Below are 20,436 nucleotides of genomic sequence, written 5' to 3' on the forward strand. Positions count from 1 at the left end.
TGCCCCAGAGTTGGTGTCAGTGGGAGGCATAGTGCCCCATCGTTGGTGTCAGTGGGAGGCATAGTGCCCCATCGTTGGTGTCAGTGGGAGGCATAGTGCCCCATCGTTGGTGTCAGTGGGAGGCATAGTGCCCCATCGTTGGTGTCAGTGGAAGGCATAGTGCCCCATCGTTGGTGTCAGTGGAAGGCATAGTGCCCCATCATTGGTGTCAGTGGGAGGACTAGTGCCCCATCGTTGGTGTCAGTGGGAGGAATAGTGCCCCATCATTGGTGTCAGTGGGAGGACTAGTGCCCCATCATTGGTGTCAGTGGGAGGACTAGTGCCCCATCATTGGTGTCAGTGGTAGAAATAGTGTCCAATTGTTGGTGTCAGTGGAAGAAATAGTGCCCATTGTTGGTGTAAGTTTGGGGAATAGTGCCCTATCGACGTCAGTAGCAGGAATTATACCCCATTTTTGGGGTCAGTGGGAAGAAAAGTGCCTCAAGGGCCAGATAAAGGCAAGCAAAGGGTTGCATATGGCCCCCCGGGCCGCAGTTTGGAGTCCACTGCTATAGACTACTGTCACATACTGTATGTTACTGCATAGAAAATAGCAATGACTTTTTTTCACCCCACTACAACCCACACAGTGATCTGAACGCACCACACACATAAAATGATTCTCTAGTGTCTCTTTGGGAAAACACATGCAATGTAATGGAGACTTTATTTACTGTTGGCTGTTCGCTGGCTGTTCTCCTCTCCATTTCTTGAACCAGACACAGGAAGGACTGTTATGTCCTCGCTAGCAGTTACGCTTTTTGATGACGCACAGTACGCTAACTGTCAAAGTCAAAGCCTGACTTATTTTACTTACTGTTTGCTGACTGAAAGAAAACGAATAGTAACCCAATGAAAAAGTACACAACCTCCACTGCCCGGCAGTATCACAGAACAAGACATTTGACTCATCGCTTTTGGCTTTGTCCTGTTTATGAATCCGGCTCCTAGTGTTTGACCTCATATGGTTCCGTCTTCTTAAAGCAGAATAAACCCAAAAACAAACATTTATTATATTGTAGGTTAGGGATTCTAATGAGGGCCATAGACAGACCAAAATTCCTGATAGACCAGCTCAATTTCAATCCACTTAGAGCCGGTTCACACTATTACGACTTGCCAGGCGACTTGGTCAGCCTGGCAAGTCGCGCACCGCCGGGTCCATTGAGTAGTACAGGACCGGTTCTAATAGGAGCGACACAAGTCTCTCGGACTTAGAAAAAGGGTCCTGTACTACTTCGGGGCGACCTGGAGACGACTTGCATAGACATTCATTTTATGAAGTCCGTGCAAGTCGCGCCGAAGTCACGGTGCACGCAACTTCACAGGTCGCCACCTAGGTCGGAGCGACCAAATGTGAACGGGGGCTTATAGTCAAGCTGATTGTACTAGTCAAGCTGATCAACTTCAGTACAACCAGCCTGCCAGTTTTTTTCCATACAATTATTGCCACTGGCTATAGCCGGCAGCAGTGATCATGGTGGGGAAGCCTCCCGCTGTCAGAATACAATAATGCAGTGTTGATGTGGGAATTGAGAGATTTTCTTTCCTTCATCTCATGGTTGAAGGAAAGAAATTTTCTAATCTATGGCCTACCTTAGAGGTGATGGCTTCATTCGTTTTCTTTCCCTTATTTTCACCTGGTGGTCCTGCCAGTAAGTCTTTTGTTTTTCAACAGAACAAGCTGTCCTTCAGATGTAGCAGTTAGAGAGTTAACAAACCATTTACCACTGACAGGGATGCTTACAAGGATCAGCTTTTTGTTATGTAAAACCACTATCACAAAGGAAAAAAAGTGTATGCTGTAACAGTCATTAGAAAGAGGATCGCCGCTCTCCTGATCAGCCATGTCAACAAGAGTGAAAGGGGGCCTCAGCCTGCATGTGTCTGACAAAACCACGCCCCCCTGAGCAAACGCGTCAGTGGAGCATGGTTTTGGCAGAGACATGCAGGCTCAGGCTGACTTTCACTCTTGTTGACATGGCTGATTGGGAGAACGTTGATCCTTTCTAATGACATCAATTAGCCTCCTTGAGCGATACTTTTGATATGCCAGCATCTTGTCTGTCAGGGGGTCCGGGGAAGCGATCACCCATTGGCTTGAGCAGCGTACAAACTTTTGATTACTAGGTCACTCTCTCCATGCTGTAACTGCTTATAAAGTGTGAGTTGGAGGATTCTAGGACAATATCCCCCAGACAATATCCTCCCTGGACAATATCCCCCAGACAATATCCTCCCTGGACAATATCCTCCCTGGACAATATCCTCCCTGGACAATATCCTCCCTGGACAATATCCTCCCTGGACAATATCCCCCCTGGACAATATCCCCCCTGGACCATATCCCCCCTGGACCATATCCTCCTTGGACAATATCCCCCGGACAATATCCCCCCTGGACAATATCCCCCCTGGACAATATCCCCCCTGGACAATATCCTCCTTGGACAATATCCTCCTTGGACAATATCCCCCCCGGACAATATCCCCCCTGGACAATATCCCCCCTGGACAATATCCCCCTTGGACAATATCCCCCAGACAATATCCCCCCTGGACAATATCCCCCTTGGACAATATCCCCCAGACAATATCCCCCCTGGACAATATCCCCCAGACAATATCCCCCCTGGACAATATCCCACCTGGACAATATCCTCCTTGGACAATATCCCCCCTCTAACCCTATGTCCAGGGGGATGTTTTCCGGGGGGATATTGCCCGGGAGATGTTGTCCCGGGGGGGGATATTATCCGGGGGGGGGATTATGTCCAGGGGGATGTTTTCCGGGGGGATATTGTCCTGATACCGAGTTGGAGTTTGGCTTCAATTTTTTAGTGTATCTAAATTTGCTAATACATCTAACACTCCATTCTTTTCAGATTAAAGCTGAGCTCCACCCAAAAGGGGAAGCTCCATTTATCCGCCTCCCCCCACCCCACACCCCAGCTGCCATAATTGGCACCTTGTGGGGGGAACCTGAAACCTGGTTTAGACAGGTACCCGCTCCCACTTCTGGCTCAGTTTGCCACGGCGAACTAAGCCAGAAGTTTGCCCCAAAACACCCCTCTTACCCCCACAGCCTTCTGGGACACTTCACAGGTCCCAGAAGACTGCAGCCCATTCATAAAGTGCAGCACACTTCCAACATGCGCAGTAGGAAACCGGCTTTGAAGCCACATTGCTTCACTGCCAGATATTCCCTTAGTCAAAATGGCAGCGCCAGCACCCAATAGCCAAATGAAGAACCGGCTCGGGTGAGGACGCGGCTAGATTGGCTGGACAGGTAATTGCCCTAACATTAAAAGTCAGCAGCTACAGTATTTGTAGCTGCTAACTTTTAATATTGGAGGGGGGGGGGGGGGCTGGAGCTCCTCTTTAACAATGCTACTGTCCAAAGGTACCCCCTGTGCTCCTTCATCCAGAGTGTAGATACTCCAATTCCAATACAGGAGGTGTGTTACTAGTCAGATCACCTGGTATAAATAGAGGGAAAAAACCTAAAAAAAAAAAAAAAAAAAGAAAAAACTAATGCAAGCCACCACTTCTAATGATTAGTAAGCTGTAATATATTACATTTTGTGGTTTTGGGTTTTTTTAACACTTTAAAAAAGCTGTGACTTTCTGAGTACACAGTATGACATGTATTTAATCTTGACAATGGGGCTCATTAAAGAGGACCGGGAGCTGTGCCCAAAAGAGCAAGCAGAGGTGCAAATGACTGGTCACCAGTATTGCCTCTAAGCTTCGTATTCTCAGGTCACGGAGGCCCCCCCACACTAACAGGGCAGATGGATGAATCCCCCACTGCAGGGTTTTTGTATTCTGATTGGATGTAGCTGCTGTCTGGGTGACAATTTTCCGTCAGACCATCTCAAAGGATATTGGTGGGAAGGGGCCCCCCTTTTCTCCTCTGTAGCAATTTTGTGGCCAGAAGATGAAGATCTAGTCCTAATAACATAATGGTGCCACATTTATCTTCCCTTGATTCACTGTTTTTTTTTTTAATTATTATTAATGGCAGCCTGCTGTTCAGAATTGCAGGAGGGAAACTGATGCAGCTCCTTTTCTGGTACTGAAGCTGGCCATACACAGATCCAAATTCAGGCGGTTCAGCAGGTACCAGCCAAATTCTGATCCATGCATGGGCAAGGTGGTTGTACAGAAGTCGGTCTACTGATCAACGTTCATAAAAACCACCCTGGTGGAAAATTTCCGCTCGATCAGCGCTGCTGGCTTAAGCCCGCAGCACTGATTGGTGTATTCTGGTGGTAGGGAAGTCTCCTTGCTGTCAGAATACAAAGGCACAGAGGGAGGATTCCCCATCCACATCGAATGGGAAATTAAGGCTTTTTTTTTTTTTTTCCCATTCAACCCGTTGAATGAAAAACAATGAATCATCTATGGGCTGCCTTACACTAATTTATTGAAACTTTAAACCACAAAAACTTTGTCTACAAAGGCACAAAGCAGTGCCATCAGAGCCTCTTCCTGATCATGAATAAAGAGAACAGAGGGATGATCTCATCAGTGTGCTGTTCCCTTCATTGTCCAATCAGCAGGCCCAGGTAGTAAACAATCTGTATTGCTTGACTGCAGTCAAGGAAAGTAAGGTCAAGGGCCTTGTTATACTGTCTGGAAGGAGTGTTTAAAAGGGGCTAAATAGAATTATAAATATTTTTGCAAATAAGATTGTTATTGTTTGCGCGTATTTCAACCGCATATTTAGTGGTTTGCAAAAAAAATTTATTTTCAACCACTTGACCTACGGAAGGATTTACCCCCTTCATGACCAGGCCATTTTGTGCTATTCAGCACTGTGCTACTTTAACCAGCAACTGCACGGTCATGCTACACTGTACCTGAATTATATTTTATATATATATTATATACACACACACATATATATTATATATATCCATACATACACACACATATATATATATATATATATATATACACTTTTGTTTTTTTAAACACAAATAGAGCTTTCATTTATATATAAATGAAAAAAGACAGAAAATTTTGAAAAAATAACACAAACAATATTTTCTACTTTCTGTTATAAAACACATAAATATATATGTAAAAAAAAAAAAAAAAAAATATATATATATATATATATATATATATATATATATATATATATATATATATATATATATATATATATATATATATATATATATATATATATATATATATATATAGATATAGCTATAGCTATAAAATGTCTTCATAAATTTAGGTCAAAATGTATTCTGCTACAAGTCTTTGGTAAAAATCGTGTATATTAATTGGTTTGTGTGAAAGTAATAGTCTACAAACTATGGTATATATACTCAAATTTACGCAGGTATAGACGCTATATTAGTAATGGCGGTGATCAGCGACTGTGATAGTGTGCCGAGCAATCTGGTGGGGACACTGGCTGGGAAGAACAAGGCCATTGCTAGTGACACTAATACAATGATAATGGGTGACAGGGGAGAAGCTCCTGTACCTTTTTGTGCGTTATGCGTCCCACGATTCTGTTTGCGCATTGTTACTGCGATTCGGCAGGCGAAAATCGCGGCAACATTGCACAGCGTTTGGGGTGCCATTGCAAATCACGGGCATCGCACAGGCGTCCCGCGATTTGCAATGATTCCGGATATCGGGCAGAATCGCAGTGATTCTTCCCTTGATCTATTACGCCCACATGTGAACGTAGCCTTAAGGTTTTCTTGGGGGCCCGCTAGACAGACGCGGTCCCATTTTCCTACACAGGCAAGGTAACAGTGCCTCTTTAAATAAAGTTTGGGCTACAGGTAATCCTACCCCATTACTCTGATAAGCTCATTGAGAAATACCCAGGCCGCCTTAATAGCCTGACTCAGCACTTGTCAGAATCGCACAGATTCCGGCGGCTGCTGTATTACAAGAAAGTAAGTGAAACTCTAGCAGTTATGACAAGATGAGCCTCATACATAATACATAGGAAAACAAAGAGGCCACTCAATAATTCTTTCAAAGCAGGAATGTCTATTAATGGTTATGCTGTCTAGTCAGTTCCAGTATTGATGGACCTGAAATCTGGCTTTTCAATGGGAGCTGTGCGGAACTGAGAACAGTCAATATATCCGTATGCAAAATACAAGCTTGGACAAGCAGGTAAAGAGCGCAAGATCATCATTCTCTGCCACGTTGTGGATAAAATGCAAAGAGGTGCAACATTTTACATCTGTGGGCTTTAATTTTTTTCTAGAACACAAAGTCAAAGTGAAATTAAAAGAGACACGGGGCTTATAAAAAAAGAAAAATAAACATTATTACTCACCCAGGTGGAGGAAGCAGGTCCAAGGCTTCATCTGTCCCCTGCCGGCTCTGCACTGAGAACTGAGCGACAAAACACCGCTGATCGCTCAGTTCTCCCCTACGTTTTGAGCAGAAAGCCGTGGCAGTCAGCGGCGTTCTGTTCTGCCCCTTTTTTCTTTTATCCATTTAGAATAAAGGTTTTGCATGAAAGCTTTGTCAGTGATTTACCTAATCCATGTAAACTGATACATTATGCTGGAGAGCTTAAAGGGGAGTTCCACCCAAAAGTGGAACTTCCGCTTATTTTCTTCGTTCCCCCCCCTCTGATGCCACATTTGGCACCTTTCAGGGGGAGGGGAGGGAACGGGTACCTGATTTTGACAGGTACCCTTCCCCACTCCTGGGAGACGGCAGCACCATCCCTCAGAAGTTTGGTCCCCTCCTCCTTCCCTCCGCCGCCAAGCCAATCCAAATGCGCAGCGCGCTTCGCGCATGCGCAGTAGGGACCCGCCTGTAAAGTCGCAAGGCTTCACTACTGGGTTCCTTTATTGGCAATGGCGGCGACAGCATCCGACAACCGATTGAAACATTGGCTGCGGTGCCGACCACGCTGGACTCCAGGACAGGTAAGTGACCTAATATTAAAAGTCAGCAGGTACAGTATGTGTACAGTATGTGTAGCTGCTGACTTAATTTTTGGAGGGGGAGGCTGGAACACCGCTTTAATGTATGACTAAAGGCAAAATCTTTTTTTTTTTTTTTTTTTTGGTTTTGGATGCAGTGGAGAATGATTAGAACACCTGGCAATTTTTATTGCTAGTTGTGTCCCTGTTAATTAGAATCATCCTCTCTATGTGTCCTGTTTACCATGATCATTGAAAGTGAAAGGTAAAGAAAAGTAATAGAGGGGGAAATCGTCCAATAGGAACACTAGTTCTGGTGACCTGGGGGTCCCCAAGGAATCCCCTTAATTTCCAGGGATTTCCTCTCACTTCCTTTTTGGCTATGGGACAGGAAGTGAAGGGAAATCTCTTAACCACTTGCCTTCTGTGCACTTAAACCCCCTTCCCATCCAGACCAATTTTTAGCTTTCAGCGCTCTCACACTTTGAATGACAATTGCGCGGTCATGCTACACTGTACCCATATGACATTTTAAGCATTTTTTTCACACAAATAGAGCTTTCTTTTGGTGGTATTTAATCACCTCTGGGTTTTTTATTTTTTACAAAAAAAAAGAAAAAAGACAGAAAATTTTGAAAAAAAAAAAAGTTTTTCTTATTTTCTGCGAGTAAATTTTGAAAATAAATAAATTTTTCTCCTTCACTGATGTGCGCTGATGAGGCGGCACTGATGGGCACTGATAGGCTGCACTGATGGGCACTGATTAGGGGGCACTTATGGGCACTGATGAGGTGGCCCTTATGGGCACTGATGAGGAGGTACTAATATGCCGCACTGATGAGCACTGATAGGCGGCACTGATAGGCGGCACTGCTGGGCACCGAGAGGTGGCACTGCGAGGTGGCACTGCTGGGCACTGAGAGGCGGCACTGATGGGCACTGGCGGATGGCACTGATGGACACTGGCGGATGGCACTGATGAGCACTGATGGGCAGCACCATCAGTGCCCACACTCAGTGCCCATAATGCTGCCAGTCAGTGCTTATCAGTGCCTAGATGAGCAGGCACTGATGGGCACTGACTGGCAGCACTATGGGCACTGATTGTGGGCACTGATGGCGGGCACTGATGGTGGGCACTTTGTGTATGTTTTTTACCTTATGTAATCAGGGCACTGGTGATCAGTGCCCTGATTACATTCTTCTGTGTCCCCGGCGGCTGATCGGCTCTGCTCCTTCCTCACACTGCAGTCTCTGCGTGAGGAAGGAGCGCTGGCGATGAGAGAGGATCTCATATGTTTACATATGAGATCATCTCTCATTGCATGGGCCGATCACGTGGTAAATGGCCGCTGTGATTGGCCATTTACCACGATCTGTGATTGGCCAAGGGACACGGCCGACACAGATTTTCCCCGATGCGCGTTTGCAGGAGCGCGCGGGGAGCCTGTGTCTGGGAGGCCGTTTAAAGACGGCCTCCCGAAAATGTGAGTCCGCACTGCAGCCGTCTTTCGGCTATAGCGCGGACTGGAACTAGTTAAATGGGACAAGATTAGATGGTGGAAAAAAAAAAAAAATTCAGACATCGGTTAGAAACCTCCATTAGGGTTCTTTCACATGGCGGGGCGCCCGACGGACTCAATTTTGCTCAGCGGAATCAATCCCCGCTGAGCAGGCGGATGACAGCTTACTTTGCAGAGATGGAGCTGTCAGATCCCCGCTCTCCTCTATGGGAGATCGGATAAAAATGGGACACCTATCCGTTTTAATTCGATCTTATCCAATCCGATCCTCCAGACGGATAGAAAATAGGGTTTCCATCTGTACGGATTTCACGGACAGGATCGGATCGGATAGCAGTGAGTGTCAGCAGCGATGTCACCGCTGACATCCGCTGCTCCATAGGGCTGCATGGAGCATCCAATCCACCTGAAAAACTGACAGGTGGACCGGATCGGAAAGCCCGTGTGATAGCGGCCTTAGGCCCCTTTCACATATGCGGACCATTCATTTTATCAGTTCAGTCACTTCAAAACGGATGAAGTATTCATCAGTTTTTTTTTACATCCACTACCAATGCAAAAATGGATGAAGAATTAACCATTTGTCAGTTTACATCCATTTTTCGTCCTGATCCATTTTTTTTAAACGGAAGAAAAATAGAGCTTTAATCAGTTAGAAAAAAAAAAAAAAAAACGGATGTTGACGGATGTGGATGTAAACTGCGGATGTAAATGGATGATCAACCTTTACATCAGTTTTTCCATAAAGATGCATTAATGTCCATTTTTTATCCGTCAACAGATGGATGAAAAACAGACAAACGGACAGCATGTGTGAAAGGGGCCTTACGCTATCCAAAATGAGAGAAAAAGGTTTTTCCTATAGTTTAAAAGACAAGCCACCACAGATATACTGTGGTAGGCTGGCTCTCCTGTGCCAACCGACGTAGGAGGTACGTCGGTTCACAGGAGCAGATCTCGGGCGCGTGCCGCAGGCAGCGCGATCATGCGCCCGCTCTCTGCAGGGACTGACAGAAGGCGGTGTGCCACTGTAAACACGGCACACCGCTCATCTGTCACTGATTGAAAACAGGGCTCCTGTGTTCCTGTTATCTTGGAAAACACAGGAGCCCTGTTTCCATCCACCAAGTCTGGGCCCCACACAGTTAGAATCACTCCCTAGGTACACAATTAACCCTTTGATCGCCCCTTCCCTGCCAGTGTCATTTTTACAGAAACAGTGCATATTTTTAGCACTGATTACTGTAGTAATGTCACTGGACCCCCCCCAAGAGTGTCAAAAATGTCAGTTAGGGGTCCGATCTGTCTGTTGCAGTCCCCCTAAAAATCGCAGATCTCCGCCATTACTAGTAAAAAATAAATAAATAAATATGACATAAATCTTTCCCCTAGTTTGTAGACGCGATAACTTTTGCGCAAACCAATCAAAATACACTTATTGGGATATTTTTTACCAAAAATATGCAGCAGAATACAAATTGGCCAAAAATGAAATTTTTAATTTTTTTTTTTTTTTTTTATTGAGAATGTTATATAGCAGAAAGTGAAAAATACTGCTTTTTTTTTTTTTCAAAATTGTCGCTCTTTTTTTGTTCATAGCGCATGATCAAAAACCGCAGAGGTGATCAAATACCACCAAAAGAAAGCCCGGTTTGTGGGGAAAAAAAGGACATCAATTTTATTTGGATACAGTGTCGCACGACCGTGCAGTTGTCAGGTAAAGTAACGCATTGCCTAATAGCAAAAAAATGGCCTGGTCATTTAAGTGGGCAAATCCTTCCGGTCCAGAAGTGGTTAAAGTGTCACTAAATCTCATCATAAAAAAACTTAATAAATGGTGTTGTACATGCTGTTCATAATAACTCTGAAATTCATTTTCTGTATTCTGAAAAAAACCTGCTTGATCCTGCTGCTCTCTATCTCCACCTTCTATCCATGTCCCCAATTCAGTTGGCGATTTTGCAGAGCAGTGTTGGCAACTCTGCACATGCTCAGTTTTCAGTGAGTTTCTACGCTGAGCATTTCCTCCCCATCACATTTGTGCAGTCCCTGTGACTATAGAGTCACACATGTGGGTGTATACACAGTGGTAAATGACAGCTCACTCCATGCCCACTAACCAGTTAAAAACACAATGGGGGGTGGGAAATTGCATGTAGAATAATAGAGGCTTCACCTCCCACTTATTCTAAGACACAGGCTGGAGGGGCATGACACAGCACAGGCTGAAATTCCCCCACACCATGTTTTTGACAAAAACAATAAAGATTTGATTTCAAATACAATGGATATAAAAACGTTTAGACACCCCAGCTAGGGATCGACCGATTACTGGTGGGGCCAATTATCGGAGGCCGATATTCACTTTCTTTTTTTTTAAAGTATCAGTATCGGTCACAAAACTTACTGATATGACCGATATTGTGCGCGGAGCACACGTCATTGTGTATATTACGCGACACGCCTCTGCGTACTGGGCCTGCAATTTCTGGTTTCTTAGGCCGCCTCCCTCACCTCAGACAGAGCATGCCACGAAGGAAACAACAGCAGGCCAGCAGCCATCCACACACCCACAGCCCCTGTGCCAGCCAGCCAGTCACCCACAGCCCGGTGCCTGCCAGCCAGCCAGCCACAGCAGGGTGCCTGCCAGCCAAAGCCCGGTGTCAGCTAGCCAGCCACCAACCCACAGCAGGGTGCCAGCCAGCCGCAGCCCAGTGTCAGCCAGCCACCCACAGCAGGGTGCCAGCTAGCCAGCCACCAACCCACAGCAGGGTGCCAGCCAGCCACCCATAGCCCGTTGTCAGCCAGCCATCCACAGCAGGGTGCCAGTCAGCCACAGCAGGGTGCCAGCCAGCAAGCCACCCACAACAGGGTGCCAGCCAGCCACCCACAGCAGGGTGCCAGCCACCACAGCCCCTGTGCCAGCCAGCCACCCACAGCACCTGTGCCAGCCAGCCACCCACAGCACCTGTGCCAGCCAGCCACCCACCCACAGCACCTGTGCCAGCCAGCCACAGCAAGGGATCAGCCAGCTACCCACAGCCCAGTGTTCGCCAGCCATCCACAGCAGGGTGCCAGCTAGCGAACCACCAACCCACAGCAGGGTGCCAGCCAGCAAGCCACCCACAGCAGGGTGCCAGCCAGCCAGCCAGCCACCCACAGCAGGTTATATATTTGATCAGGAGAACAGCCCTCCATTGATCTGCACAGGGATGTATAGCCATTGCACACACTGATCGGAAGGAGATGCTTTCCCCAATGGCTGGAAGCCCTGAATTGTTTGCATAAAGCCCCGCCTCCTCTTAGTCAGCTCTCCGATCTGCAGAAAAATTTTCCTCTGCTTCGCCCCGCCTCCTCTCAGCGCTCCGCCCCGCCTCCTCTCAGTCAGCTTTCCGATTTGCAGTAAAAAAAATTTCGACCCGCAAATATATGCTGCCCATGCGCACTGGTGACGCGACACCAGCTGTTGAATGACGCAGCCACACTGGAAGTAACGCGGTTGAGGAAAATTTTACTACACAGGCAAAATCACAAACAGAAAAATCATCAAAAGCGACATAACTTACAGTCAGTAGGATGTATCCCTTGTTTTGATTCCCCTTCTGTTATTGAAAATCCTCCTCCTTCCTAAAGGATAAGTTCACCTTTGGGAATAGGTTTCATGTTCCATCCATTTTTAGGGTGGAACATTAACCATGTCCCCACTGCTGCAGCCTCTCCCTGACCTCTAGTGACTGTGAGCTGGGGATCTTCTCCCTGACCTCTAGTGACTGTGAGCTGGGGATCTTCTCCCTGACCTCTAGTGACTGTGAGCTGGGGATCTTCTCCCTGACCTCTAGTGACTGTGAGCTGGGGATCTTCTCCCTGACCTCTAGTGACTGTGAGCTGGGGATCTTCTCCCTGAACTCGCTGTCACAATTTTTTTTTTTTCTAAAAAAGCTGTCCCGCTGCATCAATAATTCACAGAGGGAGAACTACACGTACCAACAGCCTTTGTGGCTTTCGGCTTGTAGTTCTTACTGAACTACCAGTGTGCTGATAATCGTTTCTCCCTGTCAGTGTGTAACTGCCTGCCCATACAAGGAACAAGCAGAGAGCTTCCATGTCTGACAAGTCTGCAAGAGTCCTGCATAGCAACTGCGATTTGCTGATCGCGGGTGCAATGCTTTGCAGGATCCTAGTAAACAAAAAATAAAAATAATAAATGAAAATTTTTTTACCTGAAAAAAATATGTGCATTTTTTTTTGTCTTTTTTTTTTGTTTTATTTTTTAATTTTTATTGTAGAAAGGTGAACTTACCCTACCCACCCCCTACCCCTGTTATCTTCCAGTGTGGAGGGGGTTAATACAACTAATGGGATTTCACAGGCTTTCATCAAAAGAGCCCAAATATGCCCACCCTTTGTGCCCAGATAATTCTTCCATAGAAGCTGTGCTACACCTTCTATCAATGAACATAATCTATGAATGGAGGGGACAGAGCTATCAATCATTCACTGTTCTTCCATTCATAGATTCAGTTTCATTCAAGAAGCTGTAGTGGGGCTCCAAGTATGAAGCAGCCGTACCCTAAATATTAGTACCCATTTATATTATGCTTGATTTGACTGACCTGCACAGAGTCCTGACCTCAACCCGCCCGAAACACCTTTGGGATGAATTAGAGCACAAACAGCGATCCAGGCATTCTTGTCCAACATCAGTGCCTGACCTCACAAATGCGTTTCTGGAAGAATGGTCAAACATTCCCATAGACACACTCCTAAACCTTGTGGACAGCCTTCCCAGAAGAGTTGAAGCTGTTATAGCTGCAAAGGATGGGCCAACTTAATATTGAACCCTAGGGCTCAAGACTGGGATGCCATTAAAGTTCATGTGCGTGTAAAAGGCAGGTGTCCCAATACTTTTGGTTATAAAGTGTATGTACCCGGTGTTCTGTGAAAAAACCCTAACCGTGAAAATTCCCTACCCTCGTTACTTCAGGTGCACCTACGTCATTGAACAGCTGAGCAGCTTAGCAGTGCGCATGCTCGAAGCTCCGGAGGGTAGGGAATTTTCACGGGTAGGGTTTTTTAACGTTACACCACATCAGCTGTTGCCGCGGTTACATTAAAACATCTCGGCTGCAACATGAAATCATCTCCGCTCCTACCCCTGGGACTTCCCTGATCTTGGCTACTAAATGTAAAAGCGGCGGCGGCGGGGCTATCAAAATATAAATCACGGAGCCGAGATCTCCGTGATTTATATTTTCATACACCCGCCGCTTTTATATTTAGTAGCCGAGATCAGGGAAGTCACAGGGGTAGGAGCGGAGATGATTTCATGTTGCAGCCGAGATGTTTTAATGTAACCGCAGCAACAGCTGATGCGGTGTAACGTTACAACACACTACCGTGAAAATTCCCTACCCTCCGGAGCTGTGAGCATGCGCAGTGCTAAGCTGCTCAGCTGTTCCATGACATATCCGGAGCTGTGAGCATGTGCAATGCTAAGCTGCTCAGCTGTTCAATGACGTATCCGGAGCTGTGAGCATGTGCACTGCTAAGCTGCTCAGCCGTTCCATGACGTATCCGGAGCTGTGAGCATGCGCAGTGCTAAGCTGCTCAGCTGTTCCATGACATATCCGGAGCTGTGAGCATGCGCAATGCTAAGCTGCTCAGCTGTTCAATGACGTATCCGGAGCTGTGAGCATGTGCACTGCTAAGCTGCTCAGCCGTTCCATGACGTATCCGGAGCTGTGAGCATGCGCAGTGGTAAGCTGCTCAGCTGTTCCATGACGTATCCGGAGCTGTGAGCATGCGCACTGCTAAGCTGCTCAGCCGTTCCATGACGTATCCGGAGCTGTGAGCATGCGCAGTGCTAAGCTGCTCAGCTGTTCCATGACATATCCGGAGCTGTGAGCATGCGCAATGCTAAGCTGCTCAGCTGTTCAATGACGTATCCGGAGCTGTGAGCATGTGCACTGCTAAGCTGCTCAGCCGTTCCATGACGTATCCGGAGCTGTGAGCATGCGCACTGCTAAGCTGCTCAGCCGTTCCATGACGTATCCGGAGCTGTGAGCATGCGCAGTGGTAAGCTGCTCAGCTGTTCCATGACGTATCCGGAGCTGTGAGCATGCGCACTGCTAAGCTGCTCAGCTGTTCCATGACGTATCCGAGCTGTGAGCATGCGCAGTGGTAAGCTGCTCAGCTGTTCAATGACGTATCAGGAGCTGTGAGCATGCGCAGTGGTAAGCTGCTCAGCTGTTCCATGACGTATCCAGAGCTGTGAGCATGCGCAGTGGTAAGCTGCTCAGCTGTTCCATGACGTATCCGGAGCTGTGAGCATGCGCAGTGGTAAGCTGCTCAGCTGTTCCATGACGTATCCGGAGCTGTGAGCATGCGCAGTGGTAAGCTGCTCAGCTGTTCCATGACGTATCCGGAGCTGTGAGCATGCACAATGGTAAGCTGCTCAGCTGTTCAATGATGTATCCGGAGCTGTGAGCATGCGCAGTGGTAAGCTGCTCAGCTGTTCCATGACGTATCCGGAGCTGTGAGCATGCGCAGTGGTAAGCTGCTCAGCTGTTCAATGACGTATCCGAGCTGTGAGCATGCGCAGTGGTAAGCTGCTCAGCTGTTCCATGACGTATGTGACAGGAAGTGACGAGGGTAGGGAATTTTCACGAGGTATGGTTTTTTAACGTTACACCGACATAGTGATATCGCGAAAGTATCTTTCAGAGAAAGGGCTGCATTTGTTCTAAAGATGTAACAGTGTTATGTCATTTAGCCATTTTTGACACAGTGGGATTGATTTACTAAAACGGGAGCACACTGAATCTGGTGCAGCTGAGCACAGTAACCAATCAGCTTCTAACTTCAACTTGTGCAATTAAGCTTTGACAATGAGCCCCCCCATTTACACCACTGTGACTTGTCATACGATTTGGAACTGTCAAATCGCATGACAAGTCGCATTCCATTGCCGGCAATGGAACCATTCATGTCGCAGCGATAATGAAAAAGGTTCCTGCACTACTTTTTGCCAATTTCATTGCGGCTTGCAAGGCTTCTGTTAAATGAAGTCGCAAGCCACAATGAAATCGGCAGTGCAAATTGCATTGATGTGCAGCTTTGAAATCGTGCTAAAGTAACGCAATTTCAAAGTCGCACCGGTGTGCACAGGGCTAAAACCTAGAAGCTGATTGGTTACTATGGACAGCTGCACTAGATTCTGTGTGATCCAGTTTTAGTAAATCTACCCCAGTGCAAATACACGTGGCAGTAAGGGCACGTCCACCCCAGTGAGCGCACGTTCTAGTAAAAAAAAAATTACATTGGTAAAAGCATTTTTAAAGGGGATTACGTACTTCACAATTATTTAAAATGGGTGGAACTCCGCTTTAAGATACTCCTAAAGTGAAATCACACCAAAATGTATGCAGACCCTGCTACTTTCCTCATTAGAACCCTGCAAGTGCAGCAGCTGATCAATAATGAAAAAGTCACTCCCTTTCACATTCACTTTGCACATTGATACAGACAAACCATCCACTATTTCTTCAGAATAACAAAAAGTAGGAATCTGCAACAAAGTTTGCTGAAATCCTTGCAATGTACATAGAGGGGAATGTTTTATTTTCAATATAAGTGGAGTTACTCTTTAACCTCTTTACGACCGCCCGCAGCAGATATAATGCGGCAGGCAGCCGCTCCTGTGCAAACTGCCGTAACTGTACGTCGGTCGCGAGCAGGAGGCTAGGGGGCAAGCGGGCGCTAACAGCAGCACGCTCCGGCTCCCGCCCGTCAGCGGGGAAGCTGATGCAGCGGGCAGGCAGCTCTGATTGCCACCTGACACCCGCGATCGTTCTCCGCTGAGAGAGAACATTCAGCTGTTGTAAACACAGCTGACCGTTCTTCTCTCTGGAATGATCACAGAGCCCATGTGATCCTTCTATATAGGATCGCATGTCTCTATGGTCATTTCACAAGCCACGCCCCCCCACAGTTAGAATTACTTCCCTAGGCTCACATTTAACCCCTTGATCACCCACAATGTTAACCCCTTCCCTGCCAGTGTCATTATTATAGTAACAGTGCATATTTTTAGCACTGATTACTGTAGTAATGTCACTGGTAACCCCAAAAGTGTCAAAAAGGTCAGTTGGGGGTCCGATCTGTCCACCGCAATGTCACAGTCCTGGAAAAAAAATCGCAGATCGCCACCATGACTAGTAAAAAAAAAAAATACAAATGACATAAATCTTTCCCGTAGTTAGTAGACGCAATAACTTTTGCGCAAACCAATCAAAATACGCTTATTGCGATTTTTTTTACCAAAAATATGTAGCAGAAAACAAATTGGCCTAAAATGTTAAAAAATTTTGATTTTTAAATTTTTTTTTTTTTTTTTGGAATGTCACTTTGCAGAATGTGAAAAATAGTTTTTTTTTTTTTTCAAAATTCTTGCTCATTTTTAGTTTATAGCGCAAAAAATTAAAAAAAAAAAAAAAAAAAAAAAAACGCACAGGTGATCAAATACCACCAAAAGAAAGCTCTATTTGTGGGGAAAAAGGACATCAATTTTATTTGGATATAGCGTCGCACGACCGCGCAATTGTCGTTAAAGTAACACAGTGCCGAATCGCAAAATAGGGCCTGGTCGGGAAGAGGGCAAATCCTTCCGGTCTTAAAGTGGTTAAAATGGGTGGAACTCCTCTTTAAGATACTCCTAAAGTGAAATCACATCTAAATGGATGCAGACCCTGCTATATTGCTTATTAAAACACTGCAAGTGCAGCAGCTGATCAATAATGAAAAAGTCACCCCCTTTCACATTCACTTTGCACATTCATACAATCAGCTATTTCTTCAGAATAACAAAAAGTTTGCTGAAATCCTTGCAATGTACATAGAGGGGAATTTTTTTTTTTTTTTCAACATAAGTGGAGTTACTCTTTAAGTGCCGGTTCACAGTGATGCGTTCACAGACATCGCATACGAATCGGAGCGCACTGCTCCTAAAATCACATGCGAGGTCTGTGCACTGCGAATTCAGCCATACAGTTTTTATGTCTGAATTTGCACCGCAATCGCACTGAACTCGCACAGGACTCATTTGGCGCTTTTCCACTGCATGGAACCGAACGGTTCGGCTCGCTTTTGTGCTTTTCCACTGCTGGTACCGCATGGTACGGTGTAGGAACGGTTCGGTACGGTACGGTACGGCGGCGCTTTTCCACTGCATGGAACCGAACGGTACAGCTCTCAAAAACAGTACCACCTCGATTGTGGTTCCAAGAGGTACCATACCCGGTACCATATCCCACAATCCTTTGCATGCAGTCACTACTAGCCACTGATTGGTCAGAGAATCGTTGTTATCCCACCCACTTAACTTTAGTACTACTTTAGTGGAAAAGCAAACCATACCGTACCGTACCGAACCGTTCCAACACCGTACCATGCGGTACCAGCAGTGGAAAAGCAAACCGGGCCAAGCAGGGCCGAGTAGAGCCGAGCCGGTACTTGCAGTGGAAAAGTGCAATTTTTTTGGTCTGCAGCAGAATCGTATCGCATGGTGGTTCACGCTAGTGCGATCCAATTCCTGTGCGAACTGTCAGATCGCACTGCGATATGCGATCTGATCTGGGGGTGTCGTTAACTTTAAATTGACCCCCCCAGCGTATCGCATATGCCAGTGTGAACTGCCTGTGATGCAGATGCGATACAGGAACACGCAGTAGATTCGCAGTGTTCCCGCATCGCACTAATGTGAACTGGAACTGAAGTGGCCTCGAAGATACATTCAGTCTGTGAAGGATTAGTAGAGGTCTCCAGTACTTACGTTGCCAATATGATGTATTTCCGTAGGGCTTTCAGCAGAGCTCTTGTCCCACCCAGATGAAAATGCAGAGCTTGAAAGGAGACCCCCTCCTTGGTAATAAATATGAGGTAGGACCAGCTCAGGCCAGGTTTGCTCTTGCGAATGGACTTTAGTTCTGATAAACTCAATGAAAATGCCCATTTCTCCCGATTACCAGGCTTTGCAGCTGTAGGATAAAAAGGGACAATCATGATTAAAATAAAACTTCAGAAGCGGTTGTGGAAGATTATCACCAGGGCAGGGAAATCAACCCAAGGTGGGCACATGCATCAGCAAAACACGGAGGTTTCCAAAAAAATTGGGTTAACTCCTTAAGGTTCAAGAAGTTTTGCCATGCAGCAGTTTATGAATAATACATTTTTAACTGTTTTGAATGCCAAAAAGATTTTTACGCCTCTGATGCCTCCATAGAGTGCAGATCAGAGACACACGGAGATTTACTGAAACTGGAGAGTGCACAATCTGGTGCAGCTGAGCATGGTAGCCTTCTAACTTCAGTTCGTTAAATGAAGCTTTGACAATAAAACCTGGAAGCGGATTGGTTTCCATCCAGAGCTGCACCAGATTTTGCACTCTCCAGTTTTAGTAAATCTCCCCACAGAGTTCTAATTCTGCTTCTTACATGGCCACCATGGCCGTGATTTTTATATATGTGACCCATGTCTTTATAGACCTTGCTTTGTGCACTGGTGCTCAGTCATGTTGGAACGGGAAGAGGCAAGCCCCAAACTGTTCCCACAAAGTTGGGAGCATGAAATTGTCCAAAATGTCTTGTATGCTGATGCCTTAAGAGTTCTCTTCACTGAAACTAAGGGGCCAAGGCCAAGCCCTGAAAAACAACCCCACACCATAATCCCCCCTCCACCAAATGATTTAGACCAGTGCACAAAGCAAGGTCCATGAAAACACGGATGAGCGAGTTTGGGGTGGAGGAACTTGAGTGGCCTGCACAGAGTCCTGACCTCAACTGGATAAAACACCTTTGGGATAAATTAGAGCGGAGACTGTGAGCCAGGCCTTCTCGTCCAACATTAGTGTCTGATCTCACAAATGCGCTTCTGGAAGAATAGTCAAACATTCCCATAGACACTCCTAAACCTTGTGGACAGCCTTCCCAGAAGAGTTGAAGCTGTTATAGCTGCAAAGGGTGGGCCAACTCAAAATTGAACCCTACGGACTAAGACTGGGATGCCATTAAAGTTCATGTGTGTGTAAAGGCAGGTGTACCAATACTTTCGTCACTATAGTGTATGATAGGGTTTTCTTGATCGCACTCACCGATCCAAGTTTCCTCACAGACCCCACCACTGCAAGTTTTCCCTAAGTAAGCTTTGTTGTCAGATGGGGAGGTGACATGCTCCCTTATTTCTAGAAGCGCCTATCAGGACCCGGGTCTGAACCTGTGACTTCTGCTGTATCTGGTAATGTCTCTTGCTCGGCCACCTGAGATGCTGGACAGTTTCGTCTGATCCCTTGGACAATCCAGCTTTGTACCTTGTTTTTGCTGAATCTTGAACTTGTTGCACCCCTCATGAACTTCCTATTTATTCACACCCTCCCCTTCTCCACTGCCACATTTGGCACTTTTTTTGGGAGGGGGGGAGCAGGTATCTGGTTTTGACAGGCAGGACTCGCCGTTCTACGAAATTTCCGGCCCCTCTTCCTTCCACCTGCTGCCTTTTGGAAGAAACACAGGTCCCAGAAGACGGCGAGATCATTCAGAAACCACAGCTCAAATCGCGCATGCGCAGTTGGAGGCCGGCTGTGAAGCCTGAAGGTTTCACTGCCGGTTTCCCTTACTTACAATGCCAACGCCTGCACCCATAGTCGATTGACGAATCAGCTCGGGGTGCTGACATTGCAGGATCCCTGGATAGGTAAGTGTCCTTATATTAAAAGTCAACAGCTACAGCATTTGTAGCTGCTGAGTCTGACATATATTATTTTTTTTTTTTTACAGACTGGAGCTCCCCTTTAAGCCATGCCTTTGCACTTCCTGTTTGCCAGATTATTGTGCGCTCTCCGACCAATATCTCATTCTAGCCACTCCTGCTGCCATCGGTATCTTTGCTACCACTCGTTA

General features: G+C 46.3%; 1 protein-coding gene across 2 annotated transcripts in view; it reads right to left on the minus strand.

Annotated features, from left to right (window-relative positions):
* TBC1D17 (TBC1 domain family member 17) overlaps positions 1 to 20,436 on the minus strand; it is a 149,896-nt gene that overhangs the window by 57,818 nt on the left and 71,642 nt on the right. For both annotated transcript variants that reach the window (XM_082273566.1, XM_082273565.1), the window contains exon 5: positions 18,315 to 18,519. In XM_082273566.1, the coding sequence (XP_082129692.1) occupies positions 18,315 to 18,519 (205 nt within the window). The remainder of the gene's footprint in view (positions 1 to 18,314; positions 18,520 to 20,436) is intronic.

This window comes from Pelophylax lessonae (assembly GCF_965119305.1).
Source record: "Pelophylax lessonae genome assembly, chromosome: 12".
Taxonomy (NCBI): Eukaryota; Metazoa; Chordata; class Amphibia; order Anura; family Ranidae; genus Pelophylax; species Pelophylax lessonae.